This window comes from Pagrus pagrus (assembly GCF_965226575.1).
Source record: "Pagrus pagrus genome assembly, chromosome: 4".
Taxonomy (NCBI): Eukaryota; Metazoa; Chordata; class Actinopteri; order Spariformes; family Sparidae; genus Pagrus; species Pagrus pagrus.
In genome coordinates, this window is record NC_140188.1 from 1,545,866 (window position 1) to 1,563,773 (window position 17,908).

Consider the following 17,908-nt stretch of genomic DNA (forward strand, 5'->3'; position numbering starts at 1 on the left):
AATACAAAACACTTTCTGTAATAATGATTTCTCGGGCTAAAATAAAAATACATTTAGGTCTTAAACTTTATCAAACAAAAATCACGTAATCCCGGCGCAGGTTGGGACGGTTTGGCTTTTCCTTGTTGCTCCGGTGAGGAGAAATCTTGTATTTTAGGCAACAGTGGCCGTCCAGCGAGCTTTGAGTCATGACCTCGACTCCATGCGACACTTTCAAGATGAACTAACTCTGACTAACTTTAGGATGATGAACTTCCAACAAACTGAAATGATTGATTTGACTTACTTGAAATTAATCATCCACCAGAGCACACACGACCTCACAGTCAGATTTGGGGAACGATAATCAGGCTGCACTGACGAGCGTTTAACGACCTGTTTTCTTTGGATTACAACTTAGAATAATAATCATATTAATGATTCCAGGGCTGCAAACAACTCCTTCAGTTTGTAATTATTCAGAAGACAATATTTGCACTGGCGCCGGATGTGGGAAAGTAAATTCTAACCCAGAAGTCCAGTTTGTGATCTCAAGAAGAAAACTCTGATACAAGATGTCGGTTTAAAGGTTTTTATTTAGGATTAGTTGCACAGGATGTTTCTCACAAAGACGCGTTGCTGCAGGTGGACAGATGAAACCTTTACATTCAACGAGCATAAATCAAACTCTTTACTTTTGATTATTGACTGTGTTCACTGGACGGTTTGTCATGACATTTTTAATATTCGTAGTCTTTGGGAACTTCTAGTGACTTTTCATCTCCTGTGTCAACCTGTTCTCATTCTTGGAAACTTATATAAAATCATCCTAAACATCCATCCCAGTCGAGTACAGACTTGGTTTTGGGCTCTTTAGAAAAGTTACAAAATGATTTTTTTCCCCACAAAAGGACATAATCTTCATAATCTTTGCAAATGCTTCTGTCATTGATCGATAGGAGTTTGAACACGCTGAATTATTTATTTATCTAAATATTTTAATGCAAAAATCAGCCTGTAGATGAGCTGTAACTGCCCCTATCAGCTGGAAACCACATCATATAGTCTGACGTGGTCCAAGCTCAAATTTAATAACAATATCACTGAAAATAAACACTTTATACATGGTTTTCTTAGGAAATATTCAGCTGCCTGGCAAAAAAATTGCAATTTTGTGACCTTATAATACCTCTGCCTGTGAGGAACAGGAGCATTAAACTCGTTATAGTGCTTTATTTCCTTATTCACAATAACTTTGTGCATTTAAAATAGTCAAACGAGCTGAGGTGGCCTCCTCAAAGAGCACATTGCATAAAACTATATAAACTTGCATCATTTCCAAGTTTAGGGCTTTAAAAACTGATATAAACTAAATATTACTGGATCTGGAATCTCATTGGCTACATGATGCGTCAATCATCCGGAGGCTGGTGTGTAGGGGCTCAGGAGAGAGGAGAAAGAAGAGAGGGTTGGTCTCTTGTCTATGCGCTTCTTCGTTGGCTGTTGTAGGCGTAGAAGCTCATATCTGCTCAAATGAGCTGTCAATCAAACGGCGGCCATCTTAGCATCTCAGGCGTAGCGAGATAATGGCGTCTGCGGTGTCATGTGTTTGGGCTGCACGTTAACGGTCAACGCAAACTCTCAGACTTGGCAGAAAGGACTTCATCACACAGATCTTTGCCGTGATGCCGATCTGAAAAGTTTATCTTGAAGTCTTTTTTCTCCGCGGTCTCACTCTTCTGTCCTCGTTTCATTTCCATCAGCGTCTCCTCTTCAAAGTTTTAGAAACAGAACAAGCGACTGATCGTCTTCTTTTCAACGCAAATGAGAAAATCCCCAAATCTTCGCAGGTCAAGTCTTTACCTCAGAAAGCGAATACTCATCTTGTGATCGATGTCCACTTTCTCCAGTGACTGAAACAAAATTAAAATCATTTTAAGTTTCATTACGTCCCTTAAGAACTTAGTGTGTTTTTAATGTAATATATAATATTTTTTCATTAATATTTTGAACATTTAAAATACTTCTGAGTACATCTAATATTTTAGTACTTCAGTATTTGGAAACACTTGAAGCTGTTTGTTTGTGTCGTCTATTTTTCCCAAACACATTTGTATGCAAAAGAAATGAGCTTATTTGTATTTTATAAATCTTTATGCCGTTTATATCAGAATTATTTTCTTGCTTTATAACTGCACAGTTTAATTTCATTGTTTAAAGATTTCATCCTCACAGCACTAGTTTTACTTTTCTAAATACTAAATGAAATGATGAAAAACAGAAAGATCTGTTATCAGGAATATTCAGAATAATATTCTTAACCGTCGAGTTCAGTCGACCGTCTCACCTTCCTGAACTCGTCGAAGGAGATGGCGTCATCTTTGTCAGCGTCGGCCTCCTGGATGGCTCGCTCAGCGATGCACTGCAGCTGCTCCTCTGTCACCTGCAGCCCCAGCATCGACCGCAACACCTGCGAGTCGCAGTCATCGACCAATCAGTGATCACATCAGCTTTCGAGTAGTTCAAAACTCTCTGACAGACATTTTTCTGCAGACGCTTCATTACTGCATCTCCAAAACTAACTTGTGGTGAATCTCAGGTCGATTCTGGAGCCCGTTTCTTTCTCTATTTACTTGCTCACATAATTAGCAGACATATCGGTTAACTTCTATGCAGATGATACATAATTATATCTTTCTGTCATTTCTATTGATTCCAGTAGTTTGCTTGCCTAAGAGAAAGCTTTAAAGTGTTAGGTGAAGTGTTGGATGTTGTGCAACTTTCTCGACAAGCCTAAAATAATTATACTGAATGCCTTTGAAGAGACTTTCCAAAAGTGTTCGCAGTTATCTCCATTCTCCAAATCTCTCGGTTTATCACACGAATAGAAAAATTCTGAGTTTTTTGTTTCTCCTGGACAACAAAAGAAAAACGGGGAAAATCCACAGAATTTTACAAATGCAAAAAATAAAAAACATCTTAAAATGTCCCACTCTTTATCACACGTGAAAAATTAATTTAACTATGTTTCATCCACAAAATAATTTTCTCCTGAAAATCAATTTTTTTTAAAAACACAAAACTTTGTTTCATCCTGAAAAACAAAAACTATTTCACTCCTAAAAATGTTTTTTTTTTTTACTGTTTCAAACATGGAATTTTTTTTTTTTATTATTTCTCCTGAAAAAAAAACAAAACAAAGAAAATTCACTCATTTTCACAGATTTATGAATAAGAGATTCTCGGGGAAAAAAAATCCACAATTCCAGAAAAAAATCCTGAGATTTGATTTTCTCCTGACAAAAGGGAAAACAATGTTTCTCCTAAAAAAAAATTCTAAAATTAAAACATTGTATTGTAAAATGCTGATCACACAGACAGACAGTCGAGAAGTTTCTATAGTCTTCACTTTTTGTTAAAGGTGTAAGTTGTAAAATATGGCCAGAATTTAAAGGTGGATCCAAAAACAGGGAGCAGCAAACCATCGGAGTAACAAACAGCTGCTGCTCTTTGCTAGCTATCCTTGGCTCCAGCTAACTACTGTTAGCTAATTGGCTCATTAACAACAAACTAAGTTTATAATGAGTGTGTTTTATGATGAGTTAACAAGGTGATTAAACTCGTCTTAGTTCAGTAAGTCAGACGATGTACTGTTTTATCTTTTCCTGTTCAGTGAGGAAAAAATGTCCTTTCGTGAGATTTTGAGAGTTTATTTTGTTCAGTTAAAAGCTAAAGGCTAAGAGAGCTTGTGAAACGTAAAATGTAAAACTGACTACACCCGACTACGTGAGTGAACTGGCAAGGTGCAGACTTTTTGTGGAAGTCGTAGTCTTTCTTTGCGTAGCGAGGACTCTGGGTAATGTAGTTAAGTATTGTGCATAGCGACAGGTTTAACCGTTACAGACCTGAAGAAGCTCGTCTCTGGAAATCTTTCCGTCTCTGTCCTGATCGTACAGCTGGAAAGCAACTGAACACAGACAGACAGACAGACGGAGATTCATTTTCTTAGAGAATTGTTCGATTGTTCGAGTCGATGAGAGAAATAAAAAGCAGAACAAACTAAGCTGGACTGACATCTGAGCTTCCCGGTGGTGCTGTTGGCCGGCTCCTGCTGGGCTCCGTCTCTGGTTCGGTTGGAGTCCGCTGGACGGAAATGAGCCAGAATCCGAACGAAGGAGGCAAAGTCCAGCGTTTCCTTTCTGGAGGAGACAAGGGAAATGTTTCTTGTTTCCTGTTCAGCACGATTAACAAACACAGGATATACCACGACACGCTGCTGAATGCTGCTGCTGTGAAGTCCAAACCCTCAGAACTGCAGTTATGTGACAGCTTGTTAAATGTTCAGAAAATTCTGCATCATCTCTTCATGTGATTCTGCTCTGATCTATAGTGTTTCTGTTTCAGACAGCGATGTGGTTCAACAATGACACAAACACTGAAATGTTCTCTGATGGAAACTGAGGCAGGTCATCCAGTCTGTGTCTCCTGCTTATGACTTGAGAACTGGTGGGAAAAACTTTTTTTTTTGGCAGGATAATTTATCGAAGATCCTTCATTTTTCTTCCATCTGTGAACACATGAAAAAAAAGTTCATGTGTGAAAAAAAGATTTTCCCAGGGGAATTTTTGTCACGTATAAAACTGACTGACATTTTGTTTTTTAAAGGAGGAAAAGAAAATCAGGAGAATTTCTTTTTGTGTGTGAAACAGAATGAATTATGACACATTCCTCTCCAAAACAAACACATGATAATAACATAACATAACCTGCTGACACACACACCTGTTTAGAACATGAGGTGGTGCTGCACTTCAGCCTCTTGTGGTCAAAGTGAGTATTACAAAAACAAATATTCACTTGGTTTCACACATGAAAGAAAAAAAATCAAAATACAGAAAATATAGAAAAAATCTCCTGCAATATTTTTTCTCTTATAAAAAGAGAAAAAAAAATCACATTTCTTTTGTCTCATGAACATTTTTAGGACATTTTTTTTTTTAAATCTCTCAGTTTCTCACATTAACAAAAACAATTCTCCAGATTTTTTTTTCACCTGTGAAAACTCTTTCCCTGGAAAAAACAAACAAACACTTGGTTAAACACATTAAAAAAATCCCCTGATCCCAACTCTCCTGAAATTCTCCAAAATGAATTTTTCCATGGGAAACAATTGTCTACAGAAATTCTGGAGCCTTTTTGTAAGTGGTTTTTTTTTGCATTTGTGAAACTGCAAGTTTTTTTTCTTTTTTTCCAGGAGAAAACTTTTTGGGAGAAATGTTTTTTCTATTAATGAAACAAAGTTTGTTTTTGAAAAAGACTTTCAGGAGAAAAGATGGAAAATAAAATGAAGGAACTTATTATCCTGCCAAAACTTTTTTCCAGCAGTTCTCAAGTCATAAACAGGAGAAAAAACTATTTAGATCAGACTCAGAAAATAAATCACCAGGAAAAACAAAACAAAACTTTCCCCTCAGGGCTTCTGTAGAAATCTGTAACCAAAGGCCGCCTGGCAGCGCTGAAAGTGAACAGAACGCTCTGCTGGGCTTTGCAACATAATCGGTGTCAATGTGAAGTAACAGTTTGCTGACTGGAAGTCAAAGGTCGTCCAGTCGAACAGAGAAACACCGGCAGGCTGCTGTACCCGGGAGGGAAGAAGGCGCCGATGATTCTGTCTCCGATGGGGTTCATGTCCAAGCCCGGGACCGTCTCTAAATCCTCCGGCCTGAGAGAGAGACGACCTTTAGTAACCCCACACATCCACTGAACTTAAAACACCAGACCAACATGCTTCCACAAGTGAAGAATTAAAAATTACAGTTTATTACACACACTGTTGTTTACATGATCTATTGTCCCGCCCTCTGATTGGCCGGTCGGTCCACTAACCTGAGATGTCCCGTGTTGTCTTTGTCCAGAAACTCAAACCTCTCGTACAGACGGACGATGTGGGCAGCAGAGACTGAAACACAGAACATGAAGCAACAACCCATCACAGAGCAGTTCGGAACGGTCCGATCCTCTCTGCAGCTCACCAACACCGTCAGAACCAAAGCTACGATATTCAGTGTTAACAAGCAGCTCTGCAGGCTGAATGTAACCAGCAGAGGACAGAGGACAGAGGACAGACGTCTCACTTATTCAGATAACGTCTAACTTTAGATGATTTGTTTTTTAAACTCCACAACAAGTTTTTTGTACCAATGATTTGGATTTTTGGTCATTTTTCTCATGTTTGCTCTTGATGTGTAAAAAGTCACGTTTGGGATTTATCTTAAAATAAGAAGAAGAAAAGACGGAGACGTAAAGAAAGAATCGGGTGAGTGTGAGTTTGAGCTTCTTGCATCAACAGTTGCTTTTACAAATACATGTCGCCCCGTCGAGAAAGTCACCAGACTCCCTTTAAAAATCACTCAATTTAGTGAGTTGAAGAAGACGAGACGAAGAAGAAGGAGGAGGAGAAAGAGAAGGAGAGTGTGTGTGTGTGTGTGTGTGTGTGTGTGTGTGTATGCGTGTATATATGTGTGTGTGTGTGTGTGTGTGTGTGTGTTTTAACAGCCTCCACAGTGTGTATATCAGTGTGAACAGTTCAGGGCGTACACACACACACACAGATAAACAGCAGAAGGAACGACACTAATGAGTTTAACAACAGTCACTGCCCTGCTTATCTCACACTCACACACACACACACACACACACACACACACACACAGGTCCAGTTATTCTCGTGTTCAGGAGCTTTCAGCACATCATCACACCGTCCTCCTCACCAGATGACGTTTGAGGCCACAGCAGCAGTTTATTCATGCTGTCAGTTATTATCTCCTCTGACGATCACACAGAGATTAAACTGCAGTATGAGGCGTCATTACGTGTTGATGAAGGCTGAGACACAGTCCAAAGCTCCAGAACGGGTCAGTATGTGAATTTTAGTCAACATGTTTATTTATTTTAATAAAAGATACTATAAGAAATGTTTGAATAAATAATTCAATTATGTTTTTGGTTTTTTTTAATCCTTGTTTTAGGGACGATATGATTTTTTTCAGCCAATATGATAACCAATAATGTAAATTTTCCAGTATAAGGCCGATAATTCATCTGTCAGATATATACATCCCTACTATTTTTCCTTCTTTTGAAAGTACTTTACATATTTGCTTTAAACATAGTCAAATACTACAATAAGAAATATAAATACACTAATGTAAAATATGAAGTATTAAGACCGTTCAGGTGGATTAACCTCCACACACACTAAAAATAAAATAACGTTAACTTTACACGAGATGTTTCCTGCTCGTCACTGTGAACTCTCCTCGTTAGCAGCTGAACGACCCATTAATGACGGATATTTTTAGTGTTCATGAAGTTTAACTCCAATAAAACTTCAGCAGCAGGTAATGAATAACACAGTTGTGATGATATAAAATGTATAAAAACTTTACACTGCCTTTGTATTTCCATTAAACAATAAATGTGTGTTTATTATTTTAAATAGTATTTTAAATACCAGCTGTATCACACTGTTAAACTATTAAATGTGACGCAGCTGCGGCTTCATGTGTCACAGCTGCCAGCAGTCAGTGATGTTTGTGTGTCTTTAACTTCAGTATGTAGAAGGATGAAGGTCAGGTATGAATGAAGTAACGGCAAAAGACAGACTTGATTAAACCTTTTAAGAAATGTTTGAAGTGTTCATAAACTGATTACTGAGGTTAAAGAATGAATCCGTCATTTCTTCTCAGTTTCCCCAGAAAGTCATCAAACTTCTCATCTTTGTCTCTGAACTGTCAGAAGGAGGAAAAACAGAAAGAAACTCACATCCAGTGTCCTTCAGGAGCTGCTGGGCGTCTGGGACGTTGTTCATGCTGGAGCTGCTGGAGCCCATCCTGCCGGCTGCTGTTTGACTTCTGTTTCAACCGACTGACTGTTTCTTTCTGTCTGCGTCACAGATGTGACGGACATGTTGCTCAGCCAATCACAAGTCACCTACTGTAACAGGAAGGCACTGACCAATGAGCATCCAGAAACAGACACACTGACACCATGAAGCTGGACGAGTGCTGTGGTTTTCTACTTTTAAAAACAAGATGGAAAAATATTGTTTATATGAACTGATGAAGACTCTACGAGTCGTAAACAAGTCAGATTTAAGTTTTTAAGAGGTTGTCTAGATGTGAGAGTCCTGAGTGAAAGTACAGAAGTATTATCAGCAACATTTACTTTAAAGCATCAGAAATAATGTACGGTAGCCCCGAGGGACAAGTGAAGACATTTTGTCTCCTGAAGTCTGATCTGAATTTTTTTCTGTCCTGTGTTTAAGACTTGAACTGACGAGAAAGAAATTTTCAAGTGAAAAAAGCAGAGTGAAAAAGAAAAAATAAGTTTTTTTTTCTAGGTGACCAACAAAAAGTTATTTTTTTCAGGTGAAAATAAAAACAAGTGTTGAAAACGAGTGAATTTTTTTTTCTAGGTGAAAAAAACTTCTTTTTCTAGGTGACCCAAAAATAGTGAATTTTTTTTGGTGAAAATGAAACTGAATTTCTTTCTTTTTTCAAACAAGTGTTGAAATCTGGTGAAAAGAAATAAAAACAAGGGATTTTTTTGGGGGGAAAAAAGTTCCCCCCCACCAGAAGTTTTTTTCCCCAAAAATAGTGAATTTTTCTAAGGTGAAAATAAAAGCAAGTGACTTTTTTCAGGTGAAAATACAAGCAAGTGTTGATATCGAGTGGTGAAAAGAAATAAAAACAGGGTTTTATTCAGGTAAAAAAAAGGTTTTTTTTTGTAGGTGACTCAAAAAGTCACCTTTTTTTTGGTTTTTTTTCCAGGTGAAAATAAAGTTGTGTTGAAAACGAGTGAATTTTTTTCTAGATTAAAAAAAGGTCTTTCTAGGTGACCCAAAAATAGTGATTTTTTTTAAGGTGAAAATGAAAGCAAGCGACTTTTTTCAGGTGAAAATACAACCAAGTGTTGAAATCGAATGGTGAAAACAAATAGAAACAAGGGATTTTTTCAGGTAAAAAAAAAGTTTTTTTTCTAGGTGACTCAAAAAAAAGTTCCTGGTGAAAATAAAAATGTGTTGAAAACGAGTGAATTATTTTCTAGATAAAAAAGGTCTTTCTAGGTAACCCAAAAATAGTGATTTTTTGGGGGGTAAAAATACAAAAAAGTTTTTCAGGGAAAAAGGAAAGTTTTTTTCTACGTCACCCAAAAAAAGTGATTTTTTTTAAGGTGAAAATGAAAGCAAGTGACTTTTTTCAGGTGAAAATACAACCAAGTGTTGAAATACAGTGGTGAAAACAAATAAAAACAAGGGATTTTTTTTTAGGGGAAAAAACAGTTTTTTCAGTCCAGTGGTGAAAAGAAATTTTTAGAAAAGGTTTTTATCAGGTGAAAAAAAAAGGCTTTTTTTTCTACGTGACCCAAAAAAAGTGACTTTTTTCAGGTGAAAATACAACCAAGTGTTGAAATCGATTGGTGAAAACAAATAAAAACAAGGGTTTTATTCAGGTAAAAAAAAGTTTTTTTCTAGGCGACTCGAAAAAAAGTTTTTTTTTCCAGGTGAAAAAAAAGTTGTGCTGAAAACGAGTGAATTTTTTTCTAGATTAAAAAAAGGTCTTTCTAGGTAACCCAAAAATAGTGAATTTTTGGGGGTAAAAATACAAAAAAAATTTAGGGGGAAAAAAGTTTTTCAGGTGAAAATAAAGTTTTTTTCTAGGTGACCCAAAAATAGTGATTTTTTTTAAAGGTGAAAATGAAAGCAAGTGACTTTTTCAAGTGAAAATACAACCAAGTGTTGAAATCCAGTGGTGAAAACAAATAAAAACAAGGGATTTTTTTTTTTTAGGGGAAAAAACAGTTTTTTCAGGGAAAAAGAAAACTTTTTTTCACCACCAAAAGATTTTTTCCCCAAAAAACGTGAATTTTTGTAAGGTTAAAATGAAAGCAAGTTACTTTTTCTGGGTTAAAATACAATCAAGTGTTGAAATCGAGTGGTGAAAAGAAATAAAAACAGTTTTTTTTCAGGGGGAAAAAAAAGTTTTTTTTCTAGGTGACCAAAAAAAAATTCATTTTTTTCAGCTGAAACTAAGAACAGGTGTTGAAAGAGCATTTTTTTTTTCTAGGTGAAAAAAAAGTTTTTCTTCTAGGTGACCCAAAAATATTGAAAAATGTTTTAAGGTGAAAATGAAAGCAAGTTACTTTTTCTGGGTAAAAATACAATCAAGTGTTGAAATCGAGCGGTGAAAAGGTGAAAGGTGGTTTTTCCAGGTGAAAATTAATAAAAACAAGGTTTTTTTTCCAGGTGAAAAGAAGTTTTTTTCTAGGTGATTGAAATCGAGTGATTTTTTTTTCTAGATGAAAAAACAGTCTTTTTCTAGGTTTTCTATTTTTTAAGGTGAAAATGAAAGCAAGTGACTTTTTCAAGTGAAAATACATCCAAGTGTTGAAAAATAGTGACAGTCGTGTCTGCTGCAGCGATTTCACACACAAACTACGTGAAAACTAAAATGGCATTTGGTGAGAGATGCACAGTCGGCAGCGAGAGGTGACTCACTGATCAGTGAACAGAATCGATGGTAGAAATAAATAAATCAAAAAGCATTAAAGAATAAATGGCCTACTGTTCATGTTTCACCCAGTACCATTTTAGGTGACAGAAAAATAGTGACGTTTTTTTCCAGGTGAAAAAAATAAACGGAAAAAGAAAACAGAAGAAAAAAAAGAAGATTTTTTATTTTTACCTGAAAAAATTAGAATTAAAAAAAAAAGCGTCGTCCGACTCCGACTTCATTTTCTCTGATGACGACACCGGACAGAAAAACAAAGAGAGGAGCTCAGAGGAGCTGAGAGAAGGTCAGAGGAGGTGAGAGGAGCTCAGAGGAGGTGAGAGGAGCTGAGAGGAGCTGAGAGGAGGTGAGAGGAGCTGAGAGGAGTTCAGAGGAGGTGAGAGGAGCTGAGAGGAGGTGAGAGGAGTTCAGAGGAGGTGAGAGGAGCTGAGAGGAGTTCAGAGGAGGTGAGAGGAGCTGAGAGGAGGTGAGAGGAGTTCAGAGGAGGTGAGAGGAGCTGAGAGGAGCTCAGAGGAGGTGAGAGGAGGTGAGAGGAGCTCAGAGGAGGTGAGAGGAGATGAGAGGAGGTGAGAGGAGCTCAGAGGAGGTGAGAGGAGATGAGAGGAGCTGAGAGGAGGTGAGAGGAGCTCAGAGGAGGTGAGAGGAGCTGAGAGGAGCTCAGAGGAGGTGAGAGGAGCTGAGAGGAGCTGAGAGGAGCTCAGAGGAGGTGAGAGGAGCTCAGAGGAGCTCAGAGGAGGTGAGAGGAGTTCAGAGGAGGTGAGAGGAGCTGAGAGGAGTTCAGAGGAGGTGAGAGGAGGTGAGAGGAGCTGAGAGGAGGTGAGAGGAGGTGAGAGGAGCTGAGAGGAGTTCAGAGGAGGTGAGAGGAGCTGAGAGGAGGTGAGAGGAGGTGAGAGGAGGTGAGAGGAGCTGAGAGGAGGTGAGAGGAGGTGAGAGGAGCTCAGAGGAGGTGAGAGGAGGTGAGAGGAGGTGAGAGGAGCTGAGAGGAGGTGAGAGGAGGTGAGAGGAGCTGAGAGGAGGTGAGAGGAGCTCAGAGGAGGTGAGAGGAGGTGAGAGGAGGTGAGAGGAGGTGAGAGGAGATGAGAGGAGGTGAGAGGAGCTGAGAGGAGGTGAGAGGAGCTCAGAGGAGGTGAGAGGAGGTGAGAGGAAGTGAGAGGAGATGAGAGGAGTTGAGAGGAGCTCAGAGGAGGTGAGAGGAGCTGAGAGGAGCTCAGAGGAGATGAGAGGAGCTCAGAGGAGCTCAGAGGAGGTGAGAGGAGGTGAGAGGAGCTCAGAGGAGGTGAGAGGAGGTGCACATTCAGCTGATCAGAAGAATAATGAGCAGCAGGGTAAACGTGCGTTGCCTCAGTGCAGCTGACTCTGTATCAGCTGTGACCTCATTCACTCACCGTCAGCCTCTTCATGGACACTAGATGGAGCCATTTCCACATTAATACACACCGTCCACTGTCGGGACACAGGACATGTCTTCTCCAGTCCGCAGGGTCAGGCTTTGTTTTGGAGTCAAGGTTGTGTAATTATTGATTATGACTGCACAGGTGTGACACTTAAATGATTAAAAATAGAAGTGTTGATGACATTTACAGGCAGTTTTAAAGGCACTTTAATGTGTTGTCCATGTGTGTAAACAGGTAATAAAAGGTTGTTACTGTGTGTAATCGTTCATCATGTCATGTGATCACAGTGTGAAGGAGGCTTCACTGTATGAACAGCTGATCATTATTATGGTTTTGTCACAGAATAAAGTGTTGAAGATACAACGTGTCATCCATGTAGCTCATTTTCTGTTAAGTTTATTAGTTTAGTGGTATTTAGGGTCCGTATCATCATCGCCACCATCGCCACCGCCATCATCATCATCATCATCATCATCATCACCATCACCATCAGCAGCAGCAGCAGGGAGTATCAGCAGTGATGTTAGTGGTGCATTAATGGTATTGTTAGTAGGAGTTTATAGTTTTCTCATCAGCAGTTCAGCCTCTGCTTCTGGACTAAAATGAAACTGGGTCAAAGTCAAAGTCCAAACTGTTCAGAGTAAACACACACACACACACACACACACACACACACACACACACAGACACACAGACACACACACACACACAGTTGGCAGCCCGTCAGAGAGTTTGCATTCCTCTCTGGAAGCATTAACAGTTGATTTATCAGCTCTGTTCGTCTGAATAAAGAGCTGTTGGAGAAGTATTTACATCTGCTCGCCTCGATCTTTTGTTTCTCTGCCGCAGTGGTGAGGACAGTGAGCAGACTGCAGCTCAGGACGGGTTTATATCCGTTCAACGGCTAAATTACTGTGTTAACGCAGGGTGTTTTTTACAGTTTAAAAAAAACAAAAAAATATTTACCATCTCCAGTAAACGAGTTTGGCTTTCTGTCTTCTGTCACACACATTTATTTTTTCCTCATGGAAAAAACAAAATAAAATTTCCACTTGATTTCACACAAGAAAAAAACTAAATACAATTTTCTCCAGAAACACAGAAACAAAAGTTTATCGTGGCAAAAAAAAACCTCAGGTACACAAACACGTTTTTGTTTCTCACATGAAATGAGTTTTTTTCTCATGAAAACTTTTCACACATGAAACAAACAGAAACACAGACGGGAAACAAAGAAAGATCTTCGTGGCAAAACACAGGAGAGAAAATAATTTAGATCAGAGTTAGAAAACGGATCATCAGAAGAAAGAAACCTGACTTGTCCCTCGGGGCTTCCGTACGTAAGGGCTCGGATGAAAAACATATTTTAAAGGATCTTCAGCGTGTGATTTCAGGCCGTGTGACGGTCGATCAGAGGAGATAATCTCAGTCAGAGGAACTCACAGCACAGCTCTTCAACAGGACACAACAACACACTGAGCCTGTGACAGTAGAGTTATTCAGTCCAAGACCTAATGGAGACCGAAGCACTGGAGACAAAGTCAGCCATTTTAAAAAGCGTCCTCAGTGTAAATGACGTCTCCAGAACTGGTTCGTGACCGGACCGAGACCACGGGCCTGCACCCGGGTACGATAATCTTGTTCAGATCTGCCAAAAACAAACTTAAAAACACGGGTTTGATTAAAGTTGGTTACTTGGTGGAGACTGCAGAACCGCACCGAGACATCACTCACTGTTCCTAGTTTGGACCTTTGCTACACGTTGTTGTAAACTGGAACCAAAGTGGACCGGCAGGCTGTTTTAAAAGGGTGGTGCTGCTTTCTGCCTCCATTTCTCAGAACTCACACCTCTTCACCTCCTCTATAAAGTGTGTTTGTGGTGGTTTGTGCAGGCGTGGAAATGAAAGTGCAGGTATGTTCGGTATGTGAAAGCAGGTGATGGACGACACGTGAGCAGGTGCAAAGATCACAGATTTAACAATCAGCCACGTGGCCAAGTGACCGGACCGAGCTGCGAGACAGAACTGATGTTTCCTCCTCGCCACACTTATTACTACAGTTCAATAAATAACAAGTCAACAACTTAATGTGATCAGAGACAGAAAGTTACGTTCTGGTTGATCGACAGGTGCATTGATTGACAGGTGATCAGCGCTGATGGATTCATGAATCACAGGTTGACACAGACACAGTTCTGCTCTGCTGTTCAGCCTCACTGGGCTTTAGTCCCGACTGTCACAACCAATGAAACCAAAAGCATGTCAGAGTGTGTGTGTGTGTGTGTGTGTGTGTGTGTGTGTGTGTTGGCTGCGAGCCACTAGCAGGAAATGAATGAAGTCTTCCTGGCTGAGTGAACTTTGACTCTCCTGACTGCCTCCTGGTTCTGATGCAGACAGAAGTGAACAGGACGGAGGCCTGACATAAAACTACATGATACACACTGACGGTACACACAGAGAGTACTGTCAGTACACAGAGTACTGTCAGTACACACAGAGAGTACTGACGGTACACACAGAGAGTACTGTCAGTACACAGAGTACTGTCAGTACACAGGAGCAGGATCTAAAGCCTCAGATGTGTTATAACAGAGGGGTTCTGTGTTGTTTCCTTCAGAGGAGAACAGGCCCGACACAACAAACAAAAGAATCTGCTGCCATGACTTCCTGCTGCAAATCAGAAATACAAACAAAAGACAAACTCTTACCCAACGCCTGAAACAGGAGGAGAAGGCGGCTTCTCCCTCCTGCTGTGCTAACACACCGTCTGTCTCTCTACACATTTACAAGTTGTACTGCAGCCGAGTTGATCATCAGAACATTTCTGGACACGTTGGGTTTGAGCCCTTCACTTGACGAAAAAGTGATTCTTCCCTCGGGTCGACTGATTTGCCCGGTGTGGAGGTGATCGATATCACAAAACAAGTCAGTCCTGCAGACGTCCTGCTACACGGCTCGCCAGATGAAGACGTACAGAGTCTTGAGGCTTCAAACTATTTCTGTGTTTCTTTAGACGTTCGTCAGATATTTGAAGTTCAGTAGAAAATGATTGTAGCTGAAGCGATCTGACTCTAACCTCCAGACTTTAGACGGAGGTTTTTAATCCACGTCTGCCGCCGCTTTTTAAACTTCCCCCCACAAACTAACCCCCATCTGCAGTTCTTCGCGTTACGTGACGTCATGTGAAAACAACCTACTGGCTGACAAACCTCGTTAGAAGCTGGACAGTTCTGACTCAGACAGACAAAACAATCATTTTGGACCCGACAAGTCATTTGATGTTTTCAAGAAGAAGAGACACTTTTATTCTGCGCCTTTCTACAAGCTGTGGATGTTTCCTCTGAAAACAGAAACATTTGTCTAGATATAAGTGTTTTAAGTGTTTTAAGTGTTTTAAGTGTTTTAAGTGTTTGGTGATGCTCAGTACGAGCTTACGTGACTTCAGCACGTTTCTCTGATGAGTTAAAACACTAACTGTTATAACTGTGCTCGAGTCACATGGCGGAGGTTCAGGATGGAGGTCAGGATGGAGGTGGTCACACTAGAATCCAGGGATCAGATCCAGTCCCTGGTTAGTTTTCAGCCGTTTGGTTAATGTTTGGTGTCTGTTATTGTGAGACGCTGATGAAAATGAACCTTTAGGCTTCATGTTCATGGACACAAGTGTGGAGATTCGGGGAGTCTGGAGGTCGACAGCTCGAGCTCTCCGTCACGTTTCTCAGCCCGTTCCTGAGAAGTGTTATCCATCGGGGTGTTCTGTTGCCGTGAGGGGTTGAACCTGGTCTGTAAGGGTGTTTGGGTCGGTGGTGCGGGTCGAGCGGCATCCACATGAAGACGAGGACCTGAAGTTTACCAGCGGACCGTTGAACTGCGGTGTTGTGTCTGCGTACAGTGAACACTCAATGTGTCTTTGTTGACTGTTTTTTTTGGTCAGTGGTGAAAACCCTGAAGAAGCCGGTTCATGACTGGAGTTTAATAACCTGAGCTGAACTCTCAGCGAGGACTCTGCTGTCGTCACATTAATCCTCTCATCACATCCTCTCTGGAGTTTGGACGAGTTCGAACAAATGAAACAAGCTTGACCTTTGAACTTTGAAAGCTCTGGTTGTACTGGTCAGCTCCCGGCGTATCTGTGCGGACCGGAATAATCTCCTGCCCGTGTAAAAAGGCTGAAACTTTGTCTCGTTAAAACCGATTTTTTGTGGAAATATGCGAAGAATGTGGTTATATAACTGTGCCATTGTTTCAGGAGACAAATGAGAGGTGACACTCTGCAGTCCAGCTTCTACCAGCAGAGAGACGAGAGCGGGAGGAACGTCCCACTGAGTCCAGGCGGCTGGTAATGAGAGAGGAAATTCCTGCTCGACACCGGAGAGGAAGAAATAAGAGAAACTGGCGACTGCTGCTCTGATACTGAATCATCCACTGAGGACTTCTTATTAACCGGTCCGCTCACAACTCTGCAAAGTGTCTCAAACTTCTACCGGCCAGAATGTGAAGACAGTCAGCGAATATTAACGATGATGAACCCAGATGACCTCCTGATGATCGCTTTGGCGCCACCATCAGGACAAAGTTTCCAAATCTCTAAATCTTCTGAATGAATTTTCCTGACCTTCCTTCTCGCAGCAGCCGCAGGGGTTTCACCAGGACCTGGCAGAGCCCTGTGAACACAGCGTTACTGTAGTCCAGTCGACTGGAAATGAAGGCGTGGGTAGATGTTTCCAGGTCTTCCTCAGACGTTATTCCTCTGATTCTTGTGAAGTTTAAATCTGAGTCTGAGATAATCTATAGTCTGTGGTTTGAGAGGCAGGGAGGTGAGAGTCCATGCTTTGTCTTTCCTCCAAAGACTCTGTTGTCTCCGTCTCAAAGACTCAACAGGTCCATGGCCACTGGGTGGAGGAGATGTAGACGTGAGTGTCATCAGTGTGACCATGGTGAGCAATATTATAATTTTGTCAGATTTGGCCTAATGGAAGCATGTAAAGGTTGAACATGAGGTCCAGAGATCGAACCCTGTGAGATCACTCAGTTCTTCTCAACTTCAGGTGAAACTTGGACTCGGACCTGAGAAAGATTATCCTGGCAAAACTTCCCTTCTGATCAGAATTCATAAACACAGGAGAGAAAATGATTTATTTAGAAAATGGATCAAAATGTCTTACTTGGCCCTCGGGGGCTTCCGTAGCAAACAGCACTACAGGTAACAGGGACTTTTTATTTTTTATTTTAATAAACCTGATGATGTCACTTGATGAAAGTACGATCACCATCTATCAGCATCAAACAAGCTGCTGACTGAATGAGAGCATCACCTCTTAAAGACTAAATATCGACATACGTCATCATCTTTATTATCTGATGGGAGCAACACTCTCTTCATTGATCAACAAATGACTTCTTGTGTTTACTGCCAGTGAAAATCTCACGTTTAGAAGCTTCCTATGAGAAACATTTCTGACTTAGCCAGCTCATAAAACAAGACGAAGAGTCCAAACTGTCTCCGACACGTTCGTTCTACAGAAGAGTCTGAATGAAGAAGTAAAGTAAAGTATGACCTCAGCTGAGCCAGGCCGGACTGAACCGAGTCAGAGGGTTTTCCACAGAACCTGAGGAGGGTGTTTGTGGACCTGCAGCTGCAGGACGCGTCTGTGTTCAGATGAATGGTGTGTGTTAGCGCCGGACAACAACAATGAAGTTTGTGACTCACGGACAGGTCCGCCCGTTCACTTTCAGTATTGTTAAAGTGACAGGTAATCCCCGCGTCACCTCTGCACACGCACACGCACACACACGCACACACGCACCTGCTAGTTGTGTAATAGTGGAGCACCGGGTGTTTCTGGTAAAAACCGTTTGTGTTGAATGTCATTGCTAAACCAGCAAACATTTATCTGAACTTGAAGAATGTAGGTTTAGTTTCACAATGACACATTAAAGCTGCGGCCAACAAAAGATCTCATTC

At 40.6% G+C, this 17,908-nt stretch overlaps 1 protein-coding gene across 1 annotated transcript; it reads right to left on the minus strand.

The window, feature by feature from the left end:
• Positions 1-557: 557 nt before the first annotated feature.
• On the minus strand, positions 558-7,937 carry chp2 (calcineurin-like EF-hand protein 2). Its single transcript, XM_084350958.1, has 7 exons — positions 7,804-7,937; positions 5,866-5,938; positions 5,621-5,701; positions 4,054-4,178; positions 3,885-3,946; positions 2,327-2,449; positions 558-1,892 (listed from the first exon to the last, which is right to left on the minus strand). The coding sequence occupies exons 1-7, from the start codon at positions 7,868-7,870 to the stop codon at positions 1,839-1,841; spliced, it is 585 nt and encodes a 194-aa protein (XP_084207084.1). The 5' UTR covers positions 7,871-7,937; the 3' UTR covers positions 558-1,838.
• Between the last annotated feature and the right edge of the window lie 9,971 nt (positions 7,938-17,908).